Source organism: Cygnus olor, chromosome 31 (genome assembly GCF_009769625.2).
Source record: "Cygnus olor isolate bCygOlo1 chromosome 31, bCygOlo1.pri.v2, whole genome shotgun sequence".
Taxonomy (NCBI): Eukaryota; Metazoa; Chordata; class Aves; order Anseriformes; family Anatidae; genus Cygnus; species Cygnus olor.
The window spans coordinates 65,077-86,453 of NC_054088.1; the positions used below are offsets into that span (position 1 = coordinate 65,077).

The 21,377-nt window shown below is 51.7% G+C and overlaps 3 protein-coding genes across 3 annotated transcripts; 1 reads left to right on the plus strand and 2 right to left on the minus strand.

Moving 5' to 3' along the window:
• Nucleotides 1-3,401: 3,401 nt before the first annotated feature.
• Nucleotides 3,402-4,334, minus strand: LOC121062515 (olfactory receptor 14C36-like). Its single transcript, XM_040542565.1, has one exon. The coding sequence runs from the start codon at nucleotides 4,332-4,334 to the stop codon at nucleotides 3,402-3,404; it is 933 nt and encodes a 310-aa protein (XP_040398499.1).
• An 8,895-nt stretch (nucleotides 4,335-13,229) lies between these two features.
• Nucleotides 13,230-14,163, plus strand: LOC121062544 (olfactory receptor 14C36-like). Its single transcript, XM_040542591.1, has one exon. The coding sequence runs from the start codon at nucleotides 13,230-13,232 to the stop codon at nucleotides 14,142-14,144; it is 915 nt and encodes a 304-aa protein (XP_040398525.1). The 3' UTR covers nucleotides 14,145-14,163.
• A 5,006-nt stretch (nucleotides 14,164-19,169) lies between these two features.
• Nucleotides 19,170-20,108, minus strand: LOC121062516 (olfactory receptor 14J1-like). Its single transcript, XM_040542566.1, has one exon. It carries the CDS (start codon nucleotides 20,106-20,108, stop codon nucleotides 19,170-19,172), a length of 939 nt encoding a protein of 312 aa, XP_040398500.1.
• Between the last annotated feature and the right edge of the window lie 1,269 nt (nucleotides 20,109-21,377).

Sequence of the window (21,377 nt, forward strand, 5' to 3'; positions counted from 1 at the left end):
AGCCCATGGCACTGCTGCTTGACTCCCAGCCTCTCTGACGCACAGGAGCCAGTTATGCACCAGTCTTGTGAGGTGCTGGGGCAGGAGGGGCCTTGCAGGCAATGTTCCAGCCCCGTGCCTGTTGGTGGCCTCTCAGCTCCTTGTGCACAGTGAAGAACATGCTCAGGTCTAGAAGCTGTGTGCCTGAAGCTGGCCTAGAAGACACACAGGGGAAGCGCCCTCCCATCCCCATCCCCATCCCCATCGCCATCCCCATCGCCATCGCCATCGCCATCGCCATCGCCATCCCCATCCCCAGCCCCAGCCCCAGCTGGCGGTGCTGCTCTGCAGAGCGAGGGGGCTGTGGTGCCTGCGGCACGGTGGCACTCGGCAGGGCTGTGCTGGGCAGGCTGGGAGGCAGACCCAGCTCATGGGGTCACTGCCATTGCCCCAGGGCTGCAACAAATCACTTGCCAGACTCCTTTGCTGGGGCTGCTGCGTGGCCTGGGGCTGCAGAGCTCTCCTCTGCCTGCTCACACCAGATTGAGCACTTGAGCTCTGGTCAGTCCACCTTGGAAAGGCTCACACTCTGCGGGCTCCATTCACTGCACTCTCTCAGGCTCACGCTGCCCCTGAAGATGTCCCCGCATGCTCTGCACACACCACTCTTGCCAGCAGGTCCCACATGTCTCTCCAACCCTCCCGTCTTCCCCTGCAGTAGTGGCCCCTCACCGCAGCATGTTGGTGCATCTCCAGGCTCATGGGTGTTTCCTGAGGGCCTGCTCCATGTGGGGAGTGGTGGGGAGGAAGAGAGCAAGGTCAGCTCCTGGGGCATGGCTGAGCACAGCCCAACCATCCCGCACCGCGGGCAGGCCCCTTGTCCCAGGCTCAGGCACACATGCAACGTGGACACTTCTCCATCAGCCCAGCTTCACACAGAGTCCTTCAGCTCTTCCCCAGTCCCATGACTCGCCAATTCTTCCTCCTCCACCCACAGACATACATTGGTTTCCATTTGGGGACTCAGGCAGTACTTTAAGGATCTGCTAAAGCCCTGAATTTCTTCGTTTCTCACAGCCTTCACTCAAGTCTTTCTCCTTCCCCTCCCCAGTGCAGAGCACTGCCTCTCAGGTGGCACTCAGTGACCCTTCAGAAGGGCCTTTGGGCTTCCTCAATTGTCCTGGTCCTTATGAAGACTTCCTGGCTCCTTCCAGATCTCAGAAGGAGCCTTCTTGTCCAGCGTGGGGCCCTCTATTGTCTCTGTCTGGGACAGAGTTACTCTCTGCAGAGCAGCCCCTGTGGTGCTGTGTTTTTGATATGTGACTAGAGCAGTGTTGGTCCCCCACGGCTGTGGTCACTGTTTCTGAGCAGTGCTTGCACAGCATCGAGGCCTTCTCTGCTTCTCACTCTGCCCCACGAGCCAGTGGGCTGTGGGTGGGCAAAAGGCTGGGAGGGGAACCCGCTGTGACAGCTGACCCAGCCTGACCAAATGGACATTCCATGGCACATAACATAGTGCTCAGCAATACATATTGGTGTCATCTTTCCAAGACAAGGTGGCAGTTTCTCAGAGACTGCCTGCACAACGGTCTGCTGGTGGGAACTGATGAGTTACAAAATGTTCATCATGTTTGGCGTTTGATTTTCGTTTCTTTCTTTTTTCTTTTCCTTTCCCTTCCTTATGTGTCTTTCTCTCAATGTGTGACTTTTACTTATTTATGCTGTTCCATCCCCTCTGCCCTCTAGAGGAGGAGGAAGGAGGCAGCCAATGCATGTTGCTGTCTGGTGTGAGCAAGGAGGAGGCTGGCTATGGTGCAAAGAAATGGAGGTCTGTGAAGCCACAGGAGCCCTGGTCTCTTGCCTGGGAGATCCCCAGCACAGAGTGCCTGTGCCCCGCAGGGCCAGCCCCGCTCCCCAGGCCAGCACAAGAGGCCTGGCCCAGGCACAGAGCAGCCTGCCCCGAGCAGGTGCCTGCACAAAGAGCTTTCTCTTCTCCTTTACCCATCTGTGCAGGCCCAGAAATGCTGTCCTGCTCTTCCCCAGGGCCATCCCTGCTCCCAGAGAGCCTTGCCCAGGGCAGTGTGTCCGTGCTGGCCTGGCTGGCCATTGCTGCTTCCCTCCCCGTGCTCCCTGCAGGGCCCTGAGCTGGCAGTGCTGCTGTGCAGAGCCAGGGGGCTGTGGTGCCCTGGGACACTGTGGGGACTCCCCACTGCCCGTGCTGCTCAGGGTGCTGGACAAGTGCTGCACCAGACCTGGCCCATGAGGCTTCAAAGAGGGTCTCCTCAATTACAATGCAGTCTTATGTGCCTTCACTTGCTGGCTCTTCACCACCTCCCCTGGCATTGCAGAGCCCTCCTTAGCCCACAGAGTCCTCTGATTTGCCTTTTCCTTTGCTAATCTTCTTTGGATGATCACTAATTTTATGAGGTTTTAATCCTACCTAATGAGCACGTTGTCCTAGGGTTTCCCTGATGTCTCCTGGCAGCTCCAGATTCCCCTCCAGGCTGGCATCATCAATCTGCCCCACTGCAGGGTGCGTAGTCCCATGAAGAGGCGTCCAAGACCAGTTGTCAGATTAGACAGGTGAGGCCATAAAGGGAGCTCTTGGTCCAGTCCTTGGCTACTCACACACCGCCCTGGGACTTTCATCCTTTGTCTTACACTCCATGAAGAATCCCAGAAAACAGAAGAGCAGGGAGCAATCCCTTGGCTCTATACTTGGCAGCAGCTTTGGAAGAGGCATCCAGGGTTCTAGGTTTGCCCTGAATAGCCCCTTTTGTTACTGCCATGGTATCAGGGAGGCCAGCTGTGACACAGGGCTGCACAGTGCCTGCTGCTGCCTGCAGCCACAGGGATGCCACTGCAGAGACAACAGGACTGTCAGCAAGGTACATGAGACCTCAGGGATAACCCAAATACAAGAAGCACAAGAGAACAATGTGGAAGCCAAAAGAGAGCAGCAGTGAAAAGGTCTTGTCCTGCTGCTGGCCATGGCCATGGCTTCAGGGATGCAGCAGCCCCGACCCGAAGGCAGCAGAGAGGCAGAGCCCCGCGGGCAGTGAGGGGCAGCCCCGAGGGCCACCGGGGCTGCTCGTCCATGTGGCAGCTGGGCTCTTGGCCCCGAGCCCCTCGTGCATGGGGCTGCTCTCCAAGCTCCAGAGGAGATGGGAAGAGATGGCAGCTGATACCATTGAGGTTCTCATGGATTTTTTTATTGTCTATACCTACAGAGGAAGCCTAGTTCTATAGGTAGATTAGATGACCCGAGAGTAAATAAAATAATGAACAGGCAGGCCGCTAAGATTAACATTTAACTCAAAATATCACATATTTGCTAAAATAATAGTAAAGAATATTAATAATGAAAGATTCCCTGAACTCTTTTTGGATATGCTAGCAGAATGGATAAATTGACGAGAACTTTACTGATGCTTTAAGAAATATGTTAATTGTTTGTTTATAACATCCTTCAGTTCCTGGTTCCTCATGCTGTAGATGAGGGGGTTCACTGCTGGAGGCACCACTGAGTACAGAAATGACACCACCAAGTCCAGGGATGCGAATGAGTTTGAAGGGTGCTTCAGGGAGGCAAACGTGATAGTGCTGACAAAGATGGAGACGACGGCCAGGTGAGGGAGGCACGTGGAAAAGGCTTTATGCCGGCCTTTCTCAGAGGGCATCATCAGCACTGCCCTGAAGATCTCCACATAGGACAGCACAATGAAAACAAAACAACCAAGGACTAAAGAAATGCTACACACGAGTGCCCCAACTTCCCTGAGGTAGGCATCTGAGCAGGAGAGCTTGAGGATGTGGGGGATTTCACAGAAGAACTGGTCCACAGCATTGCCTTGGCAGAGGGGCAGGGAAAATGTATTGGCCGTGTGCAGGACAGCATGGAGAAAGCCACTGCCCCAGGCAGCTGCTGCCATCTTGGCACAAGCTCTGCTGTCCAGGAGGCTCCCGTAGTGCAGGGGCTTGCAGATGGCAACGTAGCGGTCGTAGGCCATGATGGTGAGAAAAGAGTATTCTGCTCCAACCAAGAATACAGAAAATAAGACCTGGGCAGCACATCCTTGATAGGAGATGGCCCTTGTGTCCCACAGGGAATTGGCCATGGCTTTGGGGACAGTGGTGGAGATGGATCCCAGGTCGAGGAGGGCGAGGTTGAGGAGGAAGAAGTACATGGGGGTGTGGAGGCGGTGGTCGCAGGCTACGGCGGTGAGGATGAGGCTGTTGCCCAGGAGGGCAGCCAGGTAGATGCCCAGGAAGAGCCCGAAGTGCAGGAGCTGCAGCTCCCATGTGTCTGCAAATGCCAGCAGGAGGAACTCACTCACAGAGCTGCTGTTGAGCATTTCCTAGTTCTGGGCATGGGGTCCTGCTCAAGGAGTAAAAGGTAGTACAGATTTATCTGATAATAACTAACTCATTTTCAGCCACTCAAGCAGACATTGGTCAGGTCCCTTTCATTAGTTATAACACACTGACTGAGGGTGTCCCTGGAATAAGGGGACTTTGCGGTGGTCAATGTAGTAGTCAGTCCTCATCTATAACAATAACGAAAGGGAAACGTGGTAATCCTTGATTAAATTCACTCCTGATATGTTGTGATTATCTGCATTGCTGTTCCAAATTCACCCAATTGCAGAGCAGGGCTGTGAGAAATTCTTTTTTGTATATTTTCATTCCTTCTGCACTCCAAGTGAAACCTTGTGGATCCTCAGATACAAAGGGACTGTCCCTTTAGTGCAGAGTGCCCTTCAGAGGGGACAGCCAGTCTGTCAAAAAAGGCTGGTCTCTTCTGCTAGCATGTGTATGAGCTGCAGTATAACTACATGTTCACCTGAAAAGAACCAGGACACTGCTGAATCAGGGCTCAAAGTGCCCATCTCCAGACCCCTCACCCTGTCCCCATACCCCCTTTCCATCCAAGGACACCGAGGGCTCACTGCATTTGCATGTGAAACCCCCATCCCCAGCCAGCCTGGAAACAAGAATAGCAGCAGCACGGCCAGCTGGAGAAGCCAGGAGGAATGGCAGCGTGCTGCTGCCAGGGGAGGCAAGGCCGGGAAGGGACAGACGGACACTCAGCAGACCCTCTGCTGCAGCTCTGCCTGCAGAGAACACAGCTCATGCTCATTGCAAATGCTTTTTGCTCTTCTTTGGTCTGCAGGCACCTCCCAAAGACAGGGGGTTTGTAGCGCCTAAAGATCAGCTTGGATCACACCTGAGAGGACCACAAAATTATGTTGGTGCAGTCCATGAGATGAGGTTTGGGAAGGTATTTTACAAATTTCATCACTGACATATTGATTTCTCAGTGCAATGCTTCAGGAGTCTCAGTTTCCTGTACAATCCTGACAACCCATTACCATGAAACCTGCCTTCCATCCACTGCAGGAATCTGAAAGCACAGACTGCAGAAAAATCCTTACCCTTCAGATAAATCAAGCCTCGATCTTCCTCTTGAAATGCCCCCTCATAAATGCCATTCTTTAAAGCACTGCAGAAACAGAGAGAACAATCTGGACAGATGCTGTATCAGGCATCTAATGTGCCAGATGTAGAGGACCCTTTTGGCAACTGCACCTGCATTGCCCTGCTGCCAGACACTCACAGTGTCAAGAGTCTCCAGATCTGTCCTGCCACACACTGCCCTCTCTTGTTGCACTCCTCACTGCCTCCAAGCCCTCTCTCCTTCTCTCCTCTCCCCGTGCCACCTGCGGTCAGAGCCCCCAGCCCTGCTGCGCTGTGCAGAGGAGCTGCTCCTGGGCAGAGCTGTCTCTCTGCACCAGGGCCCTCTTGCCAGGAGCTCCTCTTGGGCCCAGGAGCCCAGCCATCTCAGCAGCACAGCACCCGACCATGGCATCATAGAATCATAGAATATCCTCAGTTGGAAGGGACCCATAAGGATCATCGAGTCCAACTCTTGATCGCTTGCTCTGTGCCATTAGGCTCCCTCGAGGTGTCCCCAAGGCCTCAGGGCTGACAGCTCCTTAAGTCTCTCCTGGGGTGTGGTGTTTGAAGCAGACTGAATTCATCACTGACTGATCCTGTCTGTAGATGTCAGAGACTGATTTTTTAAAATGTGATTTGTGCTGTTGGACTGTGGTTGTCAAACATGTTGTGCTTTAATCTGTTAGGCACCTCAGCACCACACAGATGTTAGCTCACACCCACCTCCCAAAAGACAATGGGTTGAAATAACGGTAGTTTAAAAGGACAGAAAATGAAGAGATAGTAATAACAGTAACAATACTAATAATAAATAATAAATTTTATTTTTATTATTATTATATGTATAAAGCAAGTGATGCACAATGCAATTGCTCATCACACACTGACTGATGCCCTACCTTTCCCCAAGCAGGGGTCCCCCTGAATCTGGACAACCTGCATTAGGATCTCCTGTGCAGGTCCCTTGAGCTTACTTTGGTTTAGGGCAATACAAGCTTTCAGAAGGATCTGGAACATTTGCTTCCCTTTCTCAAATACTTCTTCTGCTGTGCTACCCCATGTAGTGATGTCATCAAGGTATTGCAGGTGTTCAGGAGCTTCCCCCTATTCTAGAGCAGTCTGGATCAGTCCATGGCAAATGGTAGGGCTGTGCATCCAGCCCTGGGGCAGTCAATTCCAGGTGGACAGGACGACCCTCCATGTGAAAGCAAAGTGTGGCCTTCACACTGCTGCCAAAGGGATGGAGAAAAATGCATTAGCAATATTAATTGTGGCATAGCACTTGGCTGCCTTTGACTCCAGTTCATATTGAATGAAGTTCTAGCATGCCCGGCACAGCAGCACTCAGCGGTGTTGTGACTTCATTCAGGCCACAGAAGTCCACCGTTATTTTCCACTCACCATCAGAATTTTGCACTATCCATATGAGACTATTAAAAGTTGAGCAAGTGTTGCTGATCATTCCTTGGCTCTCCAGTCAATGAAGCAGCTCATGCATGGGAATCAGGGAGTCTCTGTTAATGCAATATTGTCTCAGGTGCCCTGTTGAGGTAGTGATTGTCAACTGCTGTTCATTGGCCATCAGCAGCTCCACAGCAGAAGGGTCCTGTGAAAAAGTGGGCCAGGTAGACAACTGTTTCCTGTCCTCCGTCTCCAAGGCAGCTATGCCAAAAGCTCACCAATACCCTTGTGGATCTTTGAAGTACCCTCTCCTGAAGTAGTCTATGTCAAGGTTGCACAGATCCTCCAGGTCAGTCCCAATGGGTTGCTTTTGCCACTCCTTCCCAGTGAGACTCACTTCAGACTCCAATACAGTTAACTCTTGGGTTTGATGTGCCAGGCCAATAGTCCCCAAAGTCCAAGACACGCAATTTTCCCCTTCCTCCCCCTGGATGGAGGCTGGGCCCCTCTAGTCCTGCTCATAGTATTCATTACTCTGTTTGGAGGACTGCCCACTAGAAACTGGAGCAGCAATTTTCTCAGAACTCCTTTTTGCTAATGTTTTTCCTTGCGCTTCATGTATCCATGCCTCTAGGGTCGAGGTAGATTTTTGCATCCCATTTGCTCATGGCCTTTCCATGGTCACACAGTTCAAACCACAGGGTGGCACATAGTATGCCCCCACTATATCAACTTTCTTGAGCAGAGGGATGCTTACACCTGATAGTTGAGGTATTGGTTCGTGCAGGTGGGGAGGAAGATGTATTCTCTTGTAGTTCTTGCATCTCATGAGAAAGTTTCTCTCTGGATGAGATGCAGGCCCATAGGGAAGAAGAGACACTTTCTTTGTGATGCAATAGTTGGCTAGCCAATTCATCCCCTGTGGGTTCCTCTTGGTCTTTCTAGGTCATTACTGCCAATGAGTAGGCATATGATGATGGTGTGCTCTGTACAAACTTCTGCCATATGGGTCATGTGTATTTGACTTCATCTGGATCTTTGGATAGCTGTTTGTTGTCTAAGTTTCTACTAATCGCCTTCGGCATGGCTAATTCCCTCAGGTACCGGACACCCCTCTGCATGTTGGTCCACTTTCCTGGTTGACATACAAGATCTTTCTTGAAGGGATACCTTTCCTTCAAGCATGACAGGATTAAGTTCCTTGTGTCCTTTTCCAATGGCTTTGTTAATCACCCCTTCCCTAGATGGGGATTTCGGCTGCTTGGCTTCCCTGTCCTCTAATTCCAGGCTATTGTCCCCTTTCTCTGAGAACTGGAGCAACCAAGTGACAGTGTGCTCACTGAGATGATGGCTGAAATATTTTCCCATACCTCGTAGCTTACCCTGGGAAAGGGATCACTTGGTTTCTGATGTTTATATGATCTCTTCTTCTTTGTCCTCCTGCTTCCATGATGGCCCAACTTCGGAGAAACCTGCCTCATCTTCTTCCTCCTTTCTTGTCCGGGTAGAAGTTTCTTTCCTTTCTAAAGAAAAACTGACTTTCAGACCCATTGTTTTCTCTTGCATGTAGAGGCAACCGATACTGACACAGGTTGGTTCTTTGGCCCAGCCATGGGGCCCATCATAGGGACTGGTTCGGCTGCAGGGCCCAACACAGGAGTTGCTCTGGTTGCAGGGCCTTTCAGAGGAGTTGGAGTGGCTGTAGGGCCTATCTCAGCTTTTGGAGTGGCTATAGGGCCTGTCACAGGGGTTGGTTTAACTTTGGTCCCATCTCAGCAGATGGAGTGCCTGCCGGGCCTGTTGCAGGGTTTGGAGTGGCTGCTGGGCCCTTCACAAGGGTTGTAGTGGCTCCTGGGCCTGTCAGAGGGGCTGGTGTGTGCCTGCAGGAAAAGTCATAGGGATTGGGGAGGAGTTGATTGTGGCTTGTTAAGCATAGGTCAAGGCCCAGCACATTGCAGTGATTTGTGTGTCTTTGGAATTGCCAGGGTGATGGCACACCTTTGTCAAGCATTTAACCAGATTTTCAGGATTCTGCACTTGCTCTGGGGTGAAGTTCCAAAGCACTAGAGGTGCCCACTGCTCACGGTGCCTGCCCATACCCTCCCACACTCCCTGCCACTCCTAACTCTCCTGCCTTGGGGCAGATCCCTGGAGGGCATGTTTAAGTAGTTGTTTTAAACTTATACAAAACCTGAAACACATTCAGGAGATGTAAAAATAGGAACATGCTGGTTTGACCAACCCAAGGATATTCAAAGCTTTGAAGAGCTATTGTAATTAGCCTGGAGGAGAAGGGGGAGGTGAAAGAGAAACGGAATAAGATTTTATTATTGTTATTATTATTATTATTATTATTATTATTACTATTATTACTATTATTACTATTATTATTATTATTATTACTATAGACACCAGTAGACTTAGGATATTTTTGTGTGCTTATCAAAAGACAGAAAAAGTGATGGTGATTAATTAGAAAGTGTCAGACCTGAGCATGACAGACATGGTATGGAATGAGGGGTGGATATTGTCCTAGTTTTGGCTGCAATAGAGTAATTTTTTCTTCCTAGTAGCTGGTATGGTGCTGTGCTTCATATTTACAGAATCACATAATAGTTTGGGTATGAAAGGACCTTAAAGATCACATAATTCCAAGTCCCCTGACATGCGCAGAGACACCTTCAACTAGACCAGGTTGCTGAAAGCCCCATCCAACCTGGTCTTGAATGCATTAAGGGCTGGGGCATCCACAACTTCTCTGGGCAGCCTGTTCCAGTGCCTAACCACCCTCTGAGTAAAAAACTTCTTTCTAAGGTCTAGTTTCAATCTACCTTCTTTCAGTTTAAAACCATTACCCCTAGTCCTATCACTACACTCTTTGATGAAGAGTCCCTCCCCAGCTTTCCTGGGGAGTACCCAGGAAAGTGTACTAGAAGGCCACTATAAGGTCTCCCCAGAGCCTGCTCATCTCCAGGCTGAACAACCCCAACTCCCTCAGCCTGTCTTCATAGGACAGATGCTCCAGCCCATTGATCATCCTCATGGCCCTCCTCTGGACTCATTCTAATAGATCCATGTCCTTCTTGTGCTGTGTCCCATGAGCTTGAATGCAGTACTCAAGGTGTGGCCTCACCAGGGCTGAGTACAGAGAGACAATCACTTCCCTACTCCTGCTGTCCACAGTATTCCTGGTACAAGCCAGGATGCTGTTGGCCTTCTTGGCAACCTGAGCACACTGCTGGCTCATATTCAGCAGACTATCCACCAATATCCCCAGTTCCTTTTTGCCCTGGGCAGCTGTCCAGACACCCTTCCCCCAGCATTGCATGGGGCTGTTGTGCCCCAAGTGCAGGACCTTGCACTTAGCTTTGTTAAACTTCATACAGTTGACCTGAGCCCGTGGGTGCAGCCTATCCAGGTCCCTCTGCAGAGTCCTCCTACCCTTGAGTAGACCAACACTCAATCCTAAGTTGGTGTCGTCTGCAAACTTACTGAGGGTGCACTCGATCCCAAGGATATCCTGGTTTGGAGAGGAGCAAGGGCTATAGCAAGGCTCAAAGTCATAACAGGACCGAGGTCTTTGTGTCCATGGCTATGGCTGTTGTCTCTGCCACTGAGGCCTATGAAGAGACAGCTTATCATTAAAGCACCAGGGCTTCATTGCCTCCTTGCCCCCAACCATGAACCAGGCAGGGGTCGTACCATTCTCCTGCATTTGGCAATGCACATCCCCATCTCCTACTGCCCCAGGAAGAGCCCTGAGCAAGGTGTGAAGGGAAAGGATCTCCCTTCCCAGGGACCAAGGGTCAAGGCCTGGCCCTTGTGCTTGGTGAAACACATCCAATTTTCCTACACATCAGTGTCACATTCACACTGCCTTGGTCTACTTGTCCTCACTGCCTCCAGTGTTCTGCTCTAACAAGCTCCAGGGGAGGCTGTGTCAGTGCTGGCCCTCAGGGGGACGCTGCAGGAAACTTGCATCACACTTGGACTTCTTGAGAGATTTCTTCAATTGTCTCTCAGTGCCTGAGGTTTTTTGGGCTCATCACCAAAGCCACCAGAGGTGTGATTCCAATGCCTTGCGCTGGGCCTCTGGTGCTGAGCTGGGCCGGGCTCCTGGGACAGAGAGAGCTCCTGGCAAGAGGGCCCTGGTGCAGAGAGACAGCTGTGCCCAGGAGCAGCTCCTCTGCAAAGCACAGCAGGGCTGGGGGCTCTGGCCACAGGCACCCAGGCAGAAGGGGATTCCAGGCAGCCTGGAGGGTGTGGGCAGAGGAGAGCTCAGTGCAGGAGAAATCTTGACAGCTTTGCACACGGTAAGTCTCCGGCTGCAGGACAGTGCAGGGGAGGTTCCTGGAAAGGGCTCCCAGATCCAGGACGTCTCTGCCTAGCCAGGAGCTGCCAGGATGTCTCTCGTGGCTTGTGCAGTGTGGAGGAGAAGGTGCTGCAGGGCACCTGCAGGGGTGACCAGGGCTGTGGTGCAGAGCAGGGTCCCTGCTGTGCCCCAGGGGCTGTGTGCTGGGGCAGGGCCTCTGCCACCTGCCAGGCTCAGCACTCAGCCTGTCCAGGGAGCTGCCCAGGGGCTGCAGGGAGAAGCTGCGGGTGGAAGGAGCCCCCCGGCACGGCAAGGCAGGGCAGGGCAGGGCAGGGCAGGGTCCTGCTGCTGCCCAGAGCCTGCTGCCTGGGGCAGGCTGCTCACAGCCCCACAGCACCCCCGGGGCATTGCCCAGGAAGTTTTGACAGAGAAAGGGCATGGCAGGGGCTGCCTGCAAAGAGAAGGCACTTTCTGCAGTCTCTGCCTGCATTTTCCTGCTCTGATTTTTGGGCAGGCTCTATGTTAACAGAGTGGCGGAATTTGCACAGGTGACTGAGCTTCCTATTGCACTGAACTGAGACATAAACAAGTTAGTTACGAACCTGAGAATATCCCTTCCCTTCTCTCTTCTTACAGACTGAACCAGGGTTTTTCTGAGCTGTTCTTCAGGACCTGCAGACAGGGAGAGGTCTCTAGACCTGTCCCTGTCCCCGGGATTTATCTGCAGGGCAGAGCTGGGCACACAGCGGGTGGGATGGGGTCTGTGAGCATGGACGGGAGGAGAGGTGGGGACAGAGAAGCAGCTGCTGGCAGGGACAGCTGCAGGCAGCAGGGACATGGGCAGGCAGTGAGAGGGAGTTGATCCCTCCCTTCCATTCCTGCAGTGCAGGCGCCTTCCTTGCAGCAGCTGCTGGTCTCCTCTCCTCCCCACCACAACTTCTGCCATGGCATGGAGAATATCCCTCTCCTCTTCCTTTAAGACCGTATTGTCCAGGGCAGGAGCTATATCTTGTGCAGCCAGAGCTCCTGCAGAGGATAATTGAAGGTTTTTGCAATGTCCAAGTTTCCTTGTTTACCCTTGTGAATCAGCATCCTTGCCATGTACTTGTCATTGAATTCTTCACAGCTGTGCTAAAAGGGAGGCTTTTCCATCTGCACTTGGAGCTGGTGCCCTCTTCTCCCAGCACAGCCCAGGTGATTTTTCAGCACAACCTCTGAGTGCAGCCATCTCCCAGCTGAGTGCTGCAAGCACTCAAGGGGTGCAAACACCAGGGGATGGACAGAGCAGCCCTCCTGGATGTGACCTCTGGCTGAGGTTTGCGCCCACAACAACCCGACCATGGGGAATGTTTAACATTGCCAACAACATCTTCCAGATGGGATGGGGTGTCTGAATCCTTAAACTCTGTGTAAGGAGACACATTTGCTGCACCCGCTCCTGCCACCTTCCTCTGTGGCAGAAGGCATCCTCCAGAGCTCTTTACCCTCTGCTGTCTCTGCAGGGCAGGTGGCACAGGGGTGTAAGGACATGCTCTACCTCACCGACAGCTCAGCCTCTGCACTGGGTTGGGTCCGCCCTGCTTGCACATGCCTGCTTCTCTCCCTTGCCCAGCATGGCAGCTGGTGGTGTCTGATTCTGACAGGGAGTGCTGTGCAAGGAGGTTAAAGCAGAAGGTTTAAATAAAACTCCCTGTTCTCTCCTGCCAGACACAAGTGGTCCACGTACTCATTTCATCTCTCAGGGTGGTGAACATGGAAGACACACATGGAGTCACACAACCAAACACCCCTCACTCCACAAAGGGAGCCTATGGCCCTGGTGGACCCTCTGTGTACCACTGCTGTGGAACAGAGGTGGCCCATCGGGAGCTGCTGGGCAGGGGCAGCTGCTGTGTGAAGGAAATTAGCCAGTGCAAAGCTCCAGTGGCTCCAGCCAGGGATGTGCAAAAATATCCTCTTGGAAAAAAACAGGGAAATATAAAGGCTGTAATAGGGACTTAACTGAGGTTTGCTCAGACAATTTTCTCCTAACATTCTATATTTTTTCTCATTGCTCAGTCTCCCTGATGAATTTTATGAAATGCCCAACAGCAGCTCTGTGAGCGAGTTCCTCCTGCTGGCATTCGCAGACACACGGGAGCTGCAGCTCCTGCACTTCGGGCTCTTCCTGGGCATCTACCTGGCTGCCCTCCTGGGCAACGGCCTCATCCTCACCACCGTAGCCTGCGACCACCGCCTCCACACCCCCATGTATTTCTTCCTCCTCAACCTTGCCCTCCTCGACCTTGGATGCATCTCCACCACTGTCCCCAAAGCCATGGCCAATTCCCTCTGGGACACAAGGGCCATCTCCTATCAAGGATGTGCTGCCCAGGTCTTCTTTTTTGTCTTCTTGTCTGGAGCAGAATACTCTTTTCTCACCATCATGGCCTACGACCGCTACGTTGCCATCTGCAAGCCCCTGCACTACGGGAGCCTCCTGGACAGCAGAGCTTGTGCCAAGATGGCGGCAGCTGCCTGGGGCAGTGGCTTTCTCAATGCTGTCCTGCACACGGCCAATACATTTTCCCTGCCCCTCTGCCAAGGCAATGCTGTGGACCAGTTCTTCTGTGAAATCCCCCAGATCCTCAAGCTCTCCTGCTCAGATGCCTACCTCAGGGAAGTTGGGGCACTTGTGTTTAGTGTTAATTTAGGCTTTGGATGTTTTGTTTTCATTGTGCTGTCCTATGTGCAGATCTTCAGGGCTGTGCTGAGGATCCCCTCCCAGCAGGGACGGCACAAAGCCTTTTCCACGTGCCTCCCTCACCTGGCCGTGGTCTCCCTGTTTCTCAGCACTGTCGTGTTTGCCCACTTGAAGCCCCCCTCCATCTCTTCCACATCCCTGGACCTGGTGGTGGCAGTTCTCTACTCGGTGGTGCCTCCAGCAGTGAACCCCCTCATCTACAGCATGAGGAATCAGAAGCTGAAGGATGCTTTAAGGAAACTGATGCCTTGATGTTTTTCAAAATCAAGAAATTGCCCTTCATCTTCTGCATATGACTGATAATGGAACACATTACAGACACAAGAGTTATTCTATTGGTTTTGTGGTCATTTTATATACTCTGCAGGGCAGTGCCAGCAGCTCGAGGCTGTGTAGAAGGTGGGTTGCATGGCGAAGGGGTTCCACAGTGGCTGTCCAGGCCAGCGCAGATGTGCTCACCTGGGAAATGCTCCATGGGAGATGGGATGTTACAGGAGAAGAGCAGAGCCCCCTGTGTGTGCAGGGGAGACATGGGAAGAGAAACCCTTTGCTGCTGGTGCCAGCAGCCACATCATATGCACGTGGAGAGATGAACACGAGCACAAAGGCCATCATCTATTCCTACAAGTCTCATGAAGTCCAGCCGGCAGACAGTGTCACAAGGCCAAGTAACATCCTCTGGGAAGCCACCTGAAGGCAGCTCTGGGATGTGCTTCCTTGAACCGAGGTCCCTGTGCCCCTTTCTCATGCCCTGGCATATCTCAGAGGAGGGCAGAGCAGGGTGAGGCACTGCAGGTCTGAGGTGCCTGCCAGCCTCTGGCAGTGGCTGCAGGAGCCAGAGGGACACTGCAGGCACTTCAGTGCACTGCCCGTGGGTGTGCAAGGCAGGGACTCATGTCTCTCAACAGTCCCGCGTGTCTGAGGAGCACAGGAGGCCAGCTCAGATATGGACACCTCACAGAGCCTGGCATTGCCCTGTGTGGCTCCAGAAAAAAAAACACACCACTGTCCTGGTGAGATTCCTGTCACCCCCATTGCACAGGTTCATTGCAGATGCCCCTCTCTGCTATGTCACAGTACCCTGCCTTTCTGGACTGGTCCATCAGGCGTTTGGATCAGCAAGATTTTTGGGGACTTAGAAAAGGCAGGCATCAAATGCATCTTAAGGAATGACAAAAAAAAAAAAAAAAAAAAGGCAAGGAGAATTGCAATTGTCACCTCTGCCCCAGAGGACAAGGGGAAAGGACAGGAAAAGCTTGGGGAAAGTCTTGCCACAGCCATCTTCAGGCACTTGGAGGAAAACCAAGGGATTGCTGAAGCAGTCGGGGAGGGGAAAGAAAGGAATGTAGTGAACCTGGACATTATCAAAGTCTTTAAATGGTCTCCTGGAGACTACCTTTATCCAGACTGGTGATATTTGGACTGAAGAAGGGGATGATGATGGGGAGGGGAAGGTGGCTGGATATTAATGGTAGAAAGTCCTCTTGGCAGCCAGTTACCAGCAGCATCCCTCAGTGATGGGCACTTGGGCCAACACTCTTGACACTGTTTGCTATCTCCCTCTATGATGGCATGGAGCGCATTTTCAGCTCATTTGTGGCTGATGCCAACTAGGTTGAGTCCTTGACCAACTTCACCTTGCACAGAGCACAACACTATGTGGGCCACTGCAGGGAAAGTTAACTCTGTCCCAAACAGACCCAGTACAAGCAGACACCTGGTTGGCATGCTGATTGTAAGATTCCCCTCTGCCTACATTCCCAATGAGACCCTTACACGAAGAAGGCCTGTATACAGTTTGTCATGTTCCTTCTTGGAGGTAAAGACCCAGACAGACTTGAGAGGTTGCTTGTGGGAACCTCATGAAGTTCAACATGGGCAAGCGCAAGGTCACAGAATCAGAGAATCATTAGGTTGGGAAAGACCTTCAAGATCTGGTCCAACCACCATCTGGTCCTGCACCTGGGTCAGGGCAATCCCAAACACAAATACAGCCTGGGTGGAGAATGGATGAGGTGATTCTCCCCCTCTTCTCTGCTCTTCTGAGTCCCCACCTGGAGTACTGCGTTCAGCTCTGGGGCTCCCAATATAAGAATGAGATGAAGCTATTAGAGCGAGTCCAGACAAGGACTACAAGGATGATCAAGGGGCTGGAGCACCTCTGTTATTAAAACAGGCTGAGGGAGTTGGGGTTGTTCAGCCTGGAGAAGAGAAGGCTCTGAGGAGACCTTATAGCGTCCATCCACTACTTAAAGGGGGCCAATGGGAAAGCTGGGGAGAGACTTTTTCTCAGGGTGTGCAGTGATAGGACAAGGGGAATGGTTTTAAACTTAAAGAGGGTAGATTTAGATTAGATATTCAGATGAAATTCTAGATTTCGAGGTGAGGCACTGGAACTGGTGCTGTGGGTCCAGAGGTCACCCAGAGGGAGTTTGGATCAGCCCATGCCCTTGTGTTTGAAGGAACAGCTGGCAAGAGTGGAGAGGCTTCAGTGAAATCATGGGAATACCAGAGTGAGAGCAAGGTGGAGAAGAGAAGTGGCTATCCGCAGCCTTCAGAGAAGTGTGGGACAGCACAGGAAAGCCTGCAGAGGAGAAGGCAGAGGGCTCTGACAAGAATGGAAGGCTTCAGCAGCACTGACATCTATGTCCCCACAGCCATGGCTTATGAGGAGATATGTTATACTCATGGCACTGGGACCATGTATTCTCCTCTCAACCTGTGCAAACGCTGGGAGGTATCATACCATTGTCCTTCACATGGTATTGTGGGCATCGCCCCCTACTCCACAGACCCCAGGAAGATCTCTGAGTGAGACATGGGGGTTCAGGATCTCTCCTCCAGTGGCTGGGGTCAGGCCTTGGCCCTTCTGCTTCACCAAAACAAAATGAGATTTTCTCAGCACAGCTTTTGCCTGTCTCAGCTCAGACTTTGCCTGTCTGTAATCATGGCCTCCAATTATCTGCCCTAACAATTCCCGTGGGAGGCTTTCATAGTAAAAGAATAGAATAGCCAAGAGAGTATATAGAGTACTCTAACACTGTGGAACAGAGTAGCCAACAGAGGTGAGACACATACTCTGATATAATGAAAGCCATCAGAAAGCTGATCCCAGTTAGATGACTGCTATAGGGAGGTCAGGAGTAGCCTGGCCAGGAGAGATGTGAGATTTGGGGTAGGGAAGAGGAAGGGAAGAGGAGCTTGGAAGCTTATATTTGTAGAGGTAAGAGGGTTCATGTAATGTTGATGCTGCTGTAACACTGACTTTAAAAAGTCATGTATGGCCTTTACACTATTTTCAACAGTAACATTAATCCCTCAACATAAACATTAGTCTAACACCCTGAGAGGAATCCACTACTGTAATGCAGAACTCAAAGTATCGCTTGAAGCAAAACTCAGCCCATAGCCCCTTTCCCTTACCTTTACTCTCTTGCTCACCCTAATCCCTGCCCTTAACACTAGCATTTAAATGCTATATTTAATCCTAGACTTATTGGCAGGCCTAAATGCAACCCTAAACCACAAAGCTTTCCCATACCCTGACTAGAGACCTGAAACCCTAAGCAGAAGGGAAACCAAAAGGTTTCCACTTACAAAATTATAGTGTAAGTATTAATCCACATCATATGAATTCAATAATAAATAATGAGGTTCTTGCTAAGGAAACAATTAGACAGACTGCTGATAGATGGGCAAGCTGGGCTGCTTCTACCTGAAGCTCAAAGCAGCAACTGGGTCGGTGAGAGTGGTCTGAATGATCAAAGAATAAGGGGAGGGCAAACCAGGAGAACCATGGGAAGTGCATAGGTCCAGACAGGCAGCTGGAAAGGGGACATTCAGCATGTTCTGTGTAATCAAGACAGGTTTTGTGACTGGAAGATGAGGGAGCACACCATGATAGAATAATGATGACAATGCAAGTACAGGTGAAGATCAGTATTTCTTCTCCTGCAATGAACATACATCCTGAAAGTTCATACTTCTTCATGGTAGAATCTACATTGTGTGACATTTTATGGAAGGGATTGAATCATTTGAAGTGATGAGTAGTTGCTTTATTAGTTAAGTACTAATGAAATGACTGGGTTTGTGGCAGAGTTTTGCTCTCTGACCATAAGCAATCAGGGAAAACCACCAGAGACCCTGTTGTATTTGAGGTACTTCCCTGGATTTGCAGCTATCAGAAAGGACCTGCAGGAGACCAGGCCTCCTCTCCCCTGCCCCTGCAGCTCTGGGCTCCCTTCGTGCAGCCCTGGCCCTGCAGCACCAAGCCCTGCTGGGAGCCCTCCCCTGCATGCTCCCACCACTCCCTGACACTGCTGTTGCCCTCTGCCGGGCACTGCCCAGCCCAGCCCCTGCCCACCTCTCCCCATCTCCCTGCCCTCTCCAGGCTGGGCTGGCCCCAGGGCAGTGCCCACTGCAGGTTGCTGCGGAGCTCTGGGCACGGCCACCGTCGCCCCAGCCCCTCGCAAGGCACCACAGCTGCTGGGACAAAGGTGGCTCTGGGCCTCCCTAGCAGTCCCCGGGCTGGGGCTAGCCACGGCTCAGGAAATGGAGGTCCGTGAAGCTGCAGGAGCCCTGGTCTGTTGTCTGGGAGATCCCCAGCACAGAGTGCGTGCCCGCATGGCCAGCCTTGCTTCCCAGGCCACCACAAGAGGCCTGGCGCAGAGCAGCTCCAGATTCCTCTCCAGGATGCCATTTGCCATCAGCCCCAGCACCAGTGGGACACTGCCAGACAGATAAGTCAAAGGCCAGTTATTGTTTACTGGGCCATAGGCAACCAAGAAGGCAGCTCCAAGTCCAGCTCACTCTCCCACACAGAAGAGAGGTAGAGATCAGCCAGCAGTGAGGGGTAACCCCAAAGGCCACCAGGGTTGCTCCTCCATGTGGCAGCTGGGCTCCTAGCTTTAAGACCCTCCTGCGTACTGGGGCTGCTCCCCCAGCACCAGAGGAGATGGGAAGAGATGGCAGCTGAGACCAGTGAAGTTCTGATGGCTTCTTTAATGTCGATATCTACACTGGAAGCCTAATTCTATAAGTAGATTAGAAGATTTAGTCAAAGTAAATATATTAATGAACAGGAAGTATACCTGTAAAGAATAATACTATTTAAATCAGTATCAAAGTTTATGAAAAGAATAAAGAAAAATAATAGGAAAAATTGCCATGTCAGTTTCTCAAATAGCCTGGTAGTCTTGATAGGGTTATTATTAATAAATTCATTATGATAATAATGACGATAAAAACAATATGATATGAATCACAGTAATGCTATCAATATTCATGCTTAAGAAGCAAAAATAAAAACAGCTTCTTCACTGCATCCTTGAGCTCCTGGTTCCTCATGCTGTAGATGAGGGGGTTAACTGCTGGAGGCAACACCGAGTAGAGAACTGCCACCACCAGGTCCAGGGACAGGGAGGAGATGGAGGGTGGCTTCAGGTAGGCAAACATACCAGTGCTGACAAAAAGGGAGACCACGGCCAGGTGAGGGAGACAAGTTGCAAAGGCTTTGTGCTGGCCCTGCTCAGAGGGCATCCTCAGGACCACCCTGAAGATCTGCACATAGGACACCACAATGAAAACAAAACAAGAAAACACTAAAGAAACACTAAACACAAGAGCCCCAACTTCCCTGAGGTAGGCATCTGAGCAGGAGAGCTTGAGGATCTGGGGGATTTCACAGAAGAACTGGTCCACAGCATTGCCTTGGCAGAGGGGCAGGGAAAATGTATTGGCTGTGTGCAGGACAGCATCGAGAAAGCCACTGCCCCAGGCAGCTGCTGCCATCTTGGCACAAGCTCTGCTGCCCAGGACGCTCCCGTAGTGCAGGGGCTTGCAGATGGCAACGTAGCGGTCGTAGGCCATGACTGTAAGAAGAGAAAACTCTGCTCCAGACAAGAAGACAAAAAAGAAGACCTGGGCAGCACATCCTTGATAGGAGATGGCCCTTGTGTCCCAGAGGGCATTGGCCATGGCTTTGGGGACAGTGGTGGAGATGCAGCCCAGGTCAAGGAGGGCGAGGTTGAGGAGGAAGAAGTACATGGGGGTGTGGAGGCGGTGGTCGCAGGCTACGGCGGTGAGGATGAGGCCATTGCCCAGGAGGGCAGCCAGGTAGATGCCTAGGAAGAGCCTGAAGTGCAGGAGTTGCAGCTCGCGTGTGTCTGCGAATGCCAGCAGGAGGAACTCGCTCACAGAGCTGCTGTTCGGCATTTGCAATTTTTGGGCACAGGTTCTGCCAAAGGATGAAAAAAAACATTCATAGTTTACAGACGACTTATCTGAGAAAAACCAATCTGCTAAAGAACCAAAAATAGACTTATCTCTTCCATTACTCTCTTAACCGCCCAAAATGATTCTCCCGTTTCAAGCAGAGACTTGGCAGATCCCTTTAATGCTTCTGCTTGACAGTGCCTGAGGGTGTCCCTGGGAAGAGTGGACTTTGCTATGGGCAACGGAAGAGTCAGTCCTGCACTACAGCTAGAGGTAAAGAAGAACATGGGGTAATCTCAGATTCAATCACATGATAATAGCTTTTCCATAGTGTTGCTCACACTTCACCCAACAGCAGAGCAGGACTGTGGGGATTAATTTCTGTAATATTTGTCTTCTGCCTATCACTCTCCTGAGGACTTTTTAAAGGCATAAATCCTGGGCATTTCTGGTCCATTCCAAGTGAAACCTTGATGATTCTCAGAGGCAAAGGGATGGTCCTTTTAACGCTGAATGCCCTTTAGAGTGCACAGCCAACCTGTCCATCAATCCTGGTCTCAGCTGCCCTGTGCTGGTGTCTCTTTGAGCTGCAGGTCAACTGCGCTAAGAGGTTTACCCAAAAAGAATCAGGACACCGCTGGGAGCAGAAGAATCCAGGCTCAAAGTGCACATCTCCAGACCCCTCACCCTGTCCCCGTTCCCCACTTCCATCCAAGCACACCGAGGGCTCACTCCATGTGTATGTGAAACCCCCATCCCCAGCCAGCCTGGAAACAAGAACAGCAGCAGCACGGCCAGCTGGAGAAGCCAGGAGGAATGCCAGTGTGCTGCTGCTGCCAGGGGAGGCAAGGCCAGGGAGGGACAGATGGACACTCAGCAGACCCTTGTCTGCTGCAGCTCTGGCTGCAGAGGAGGCAGCTCCTGCTGGGGACACCGGGGGCTTGAGGGCAGAGGCTCTGCTGGTGGGAGAGGAGGGAAGGTGCCTGCCCTGCAGGGGATGGCAGGGAGGTGCTGAGCCCTCCCTCGCACAGCATTTGTGGCAGCAGCTCCCTCTCACTGCTTGTCTGTGTCCCTGCTGCCTGCCCATGTCCCTGCTGGGAGTTGGTTCTCTGTCCCCACATCTCCTCCCTGTCCATGCTCACAGACCCCATCCCACAGGCTGTGTACTCAGACTCACTGAGATTCCCCTCCACTGCAAGAATCTGAAAGCACAGAATCCAAAAAAACCCTTCCTCTTCAGGTAAACCAAGCCTCAGTCTTCCTCTGGAA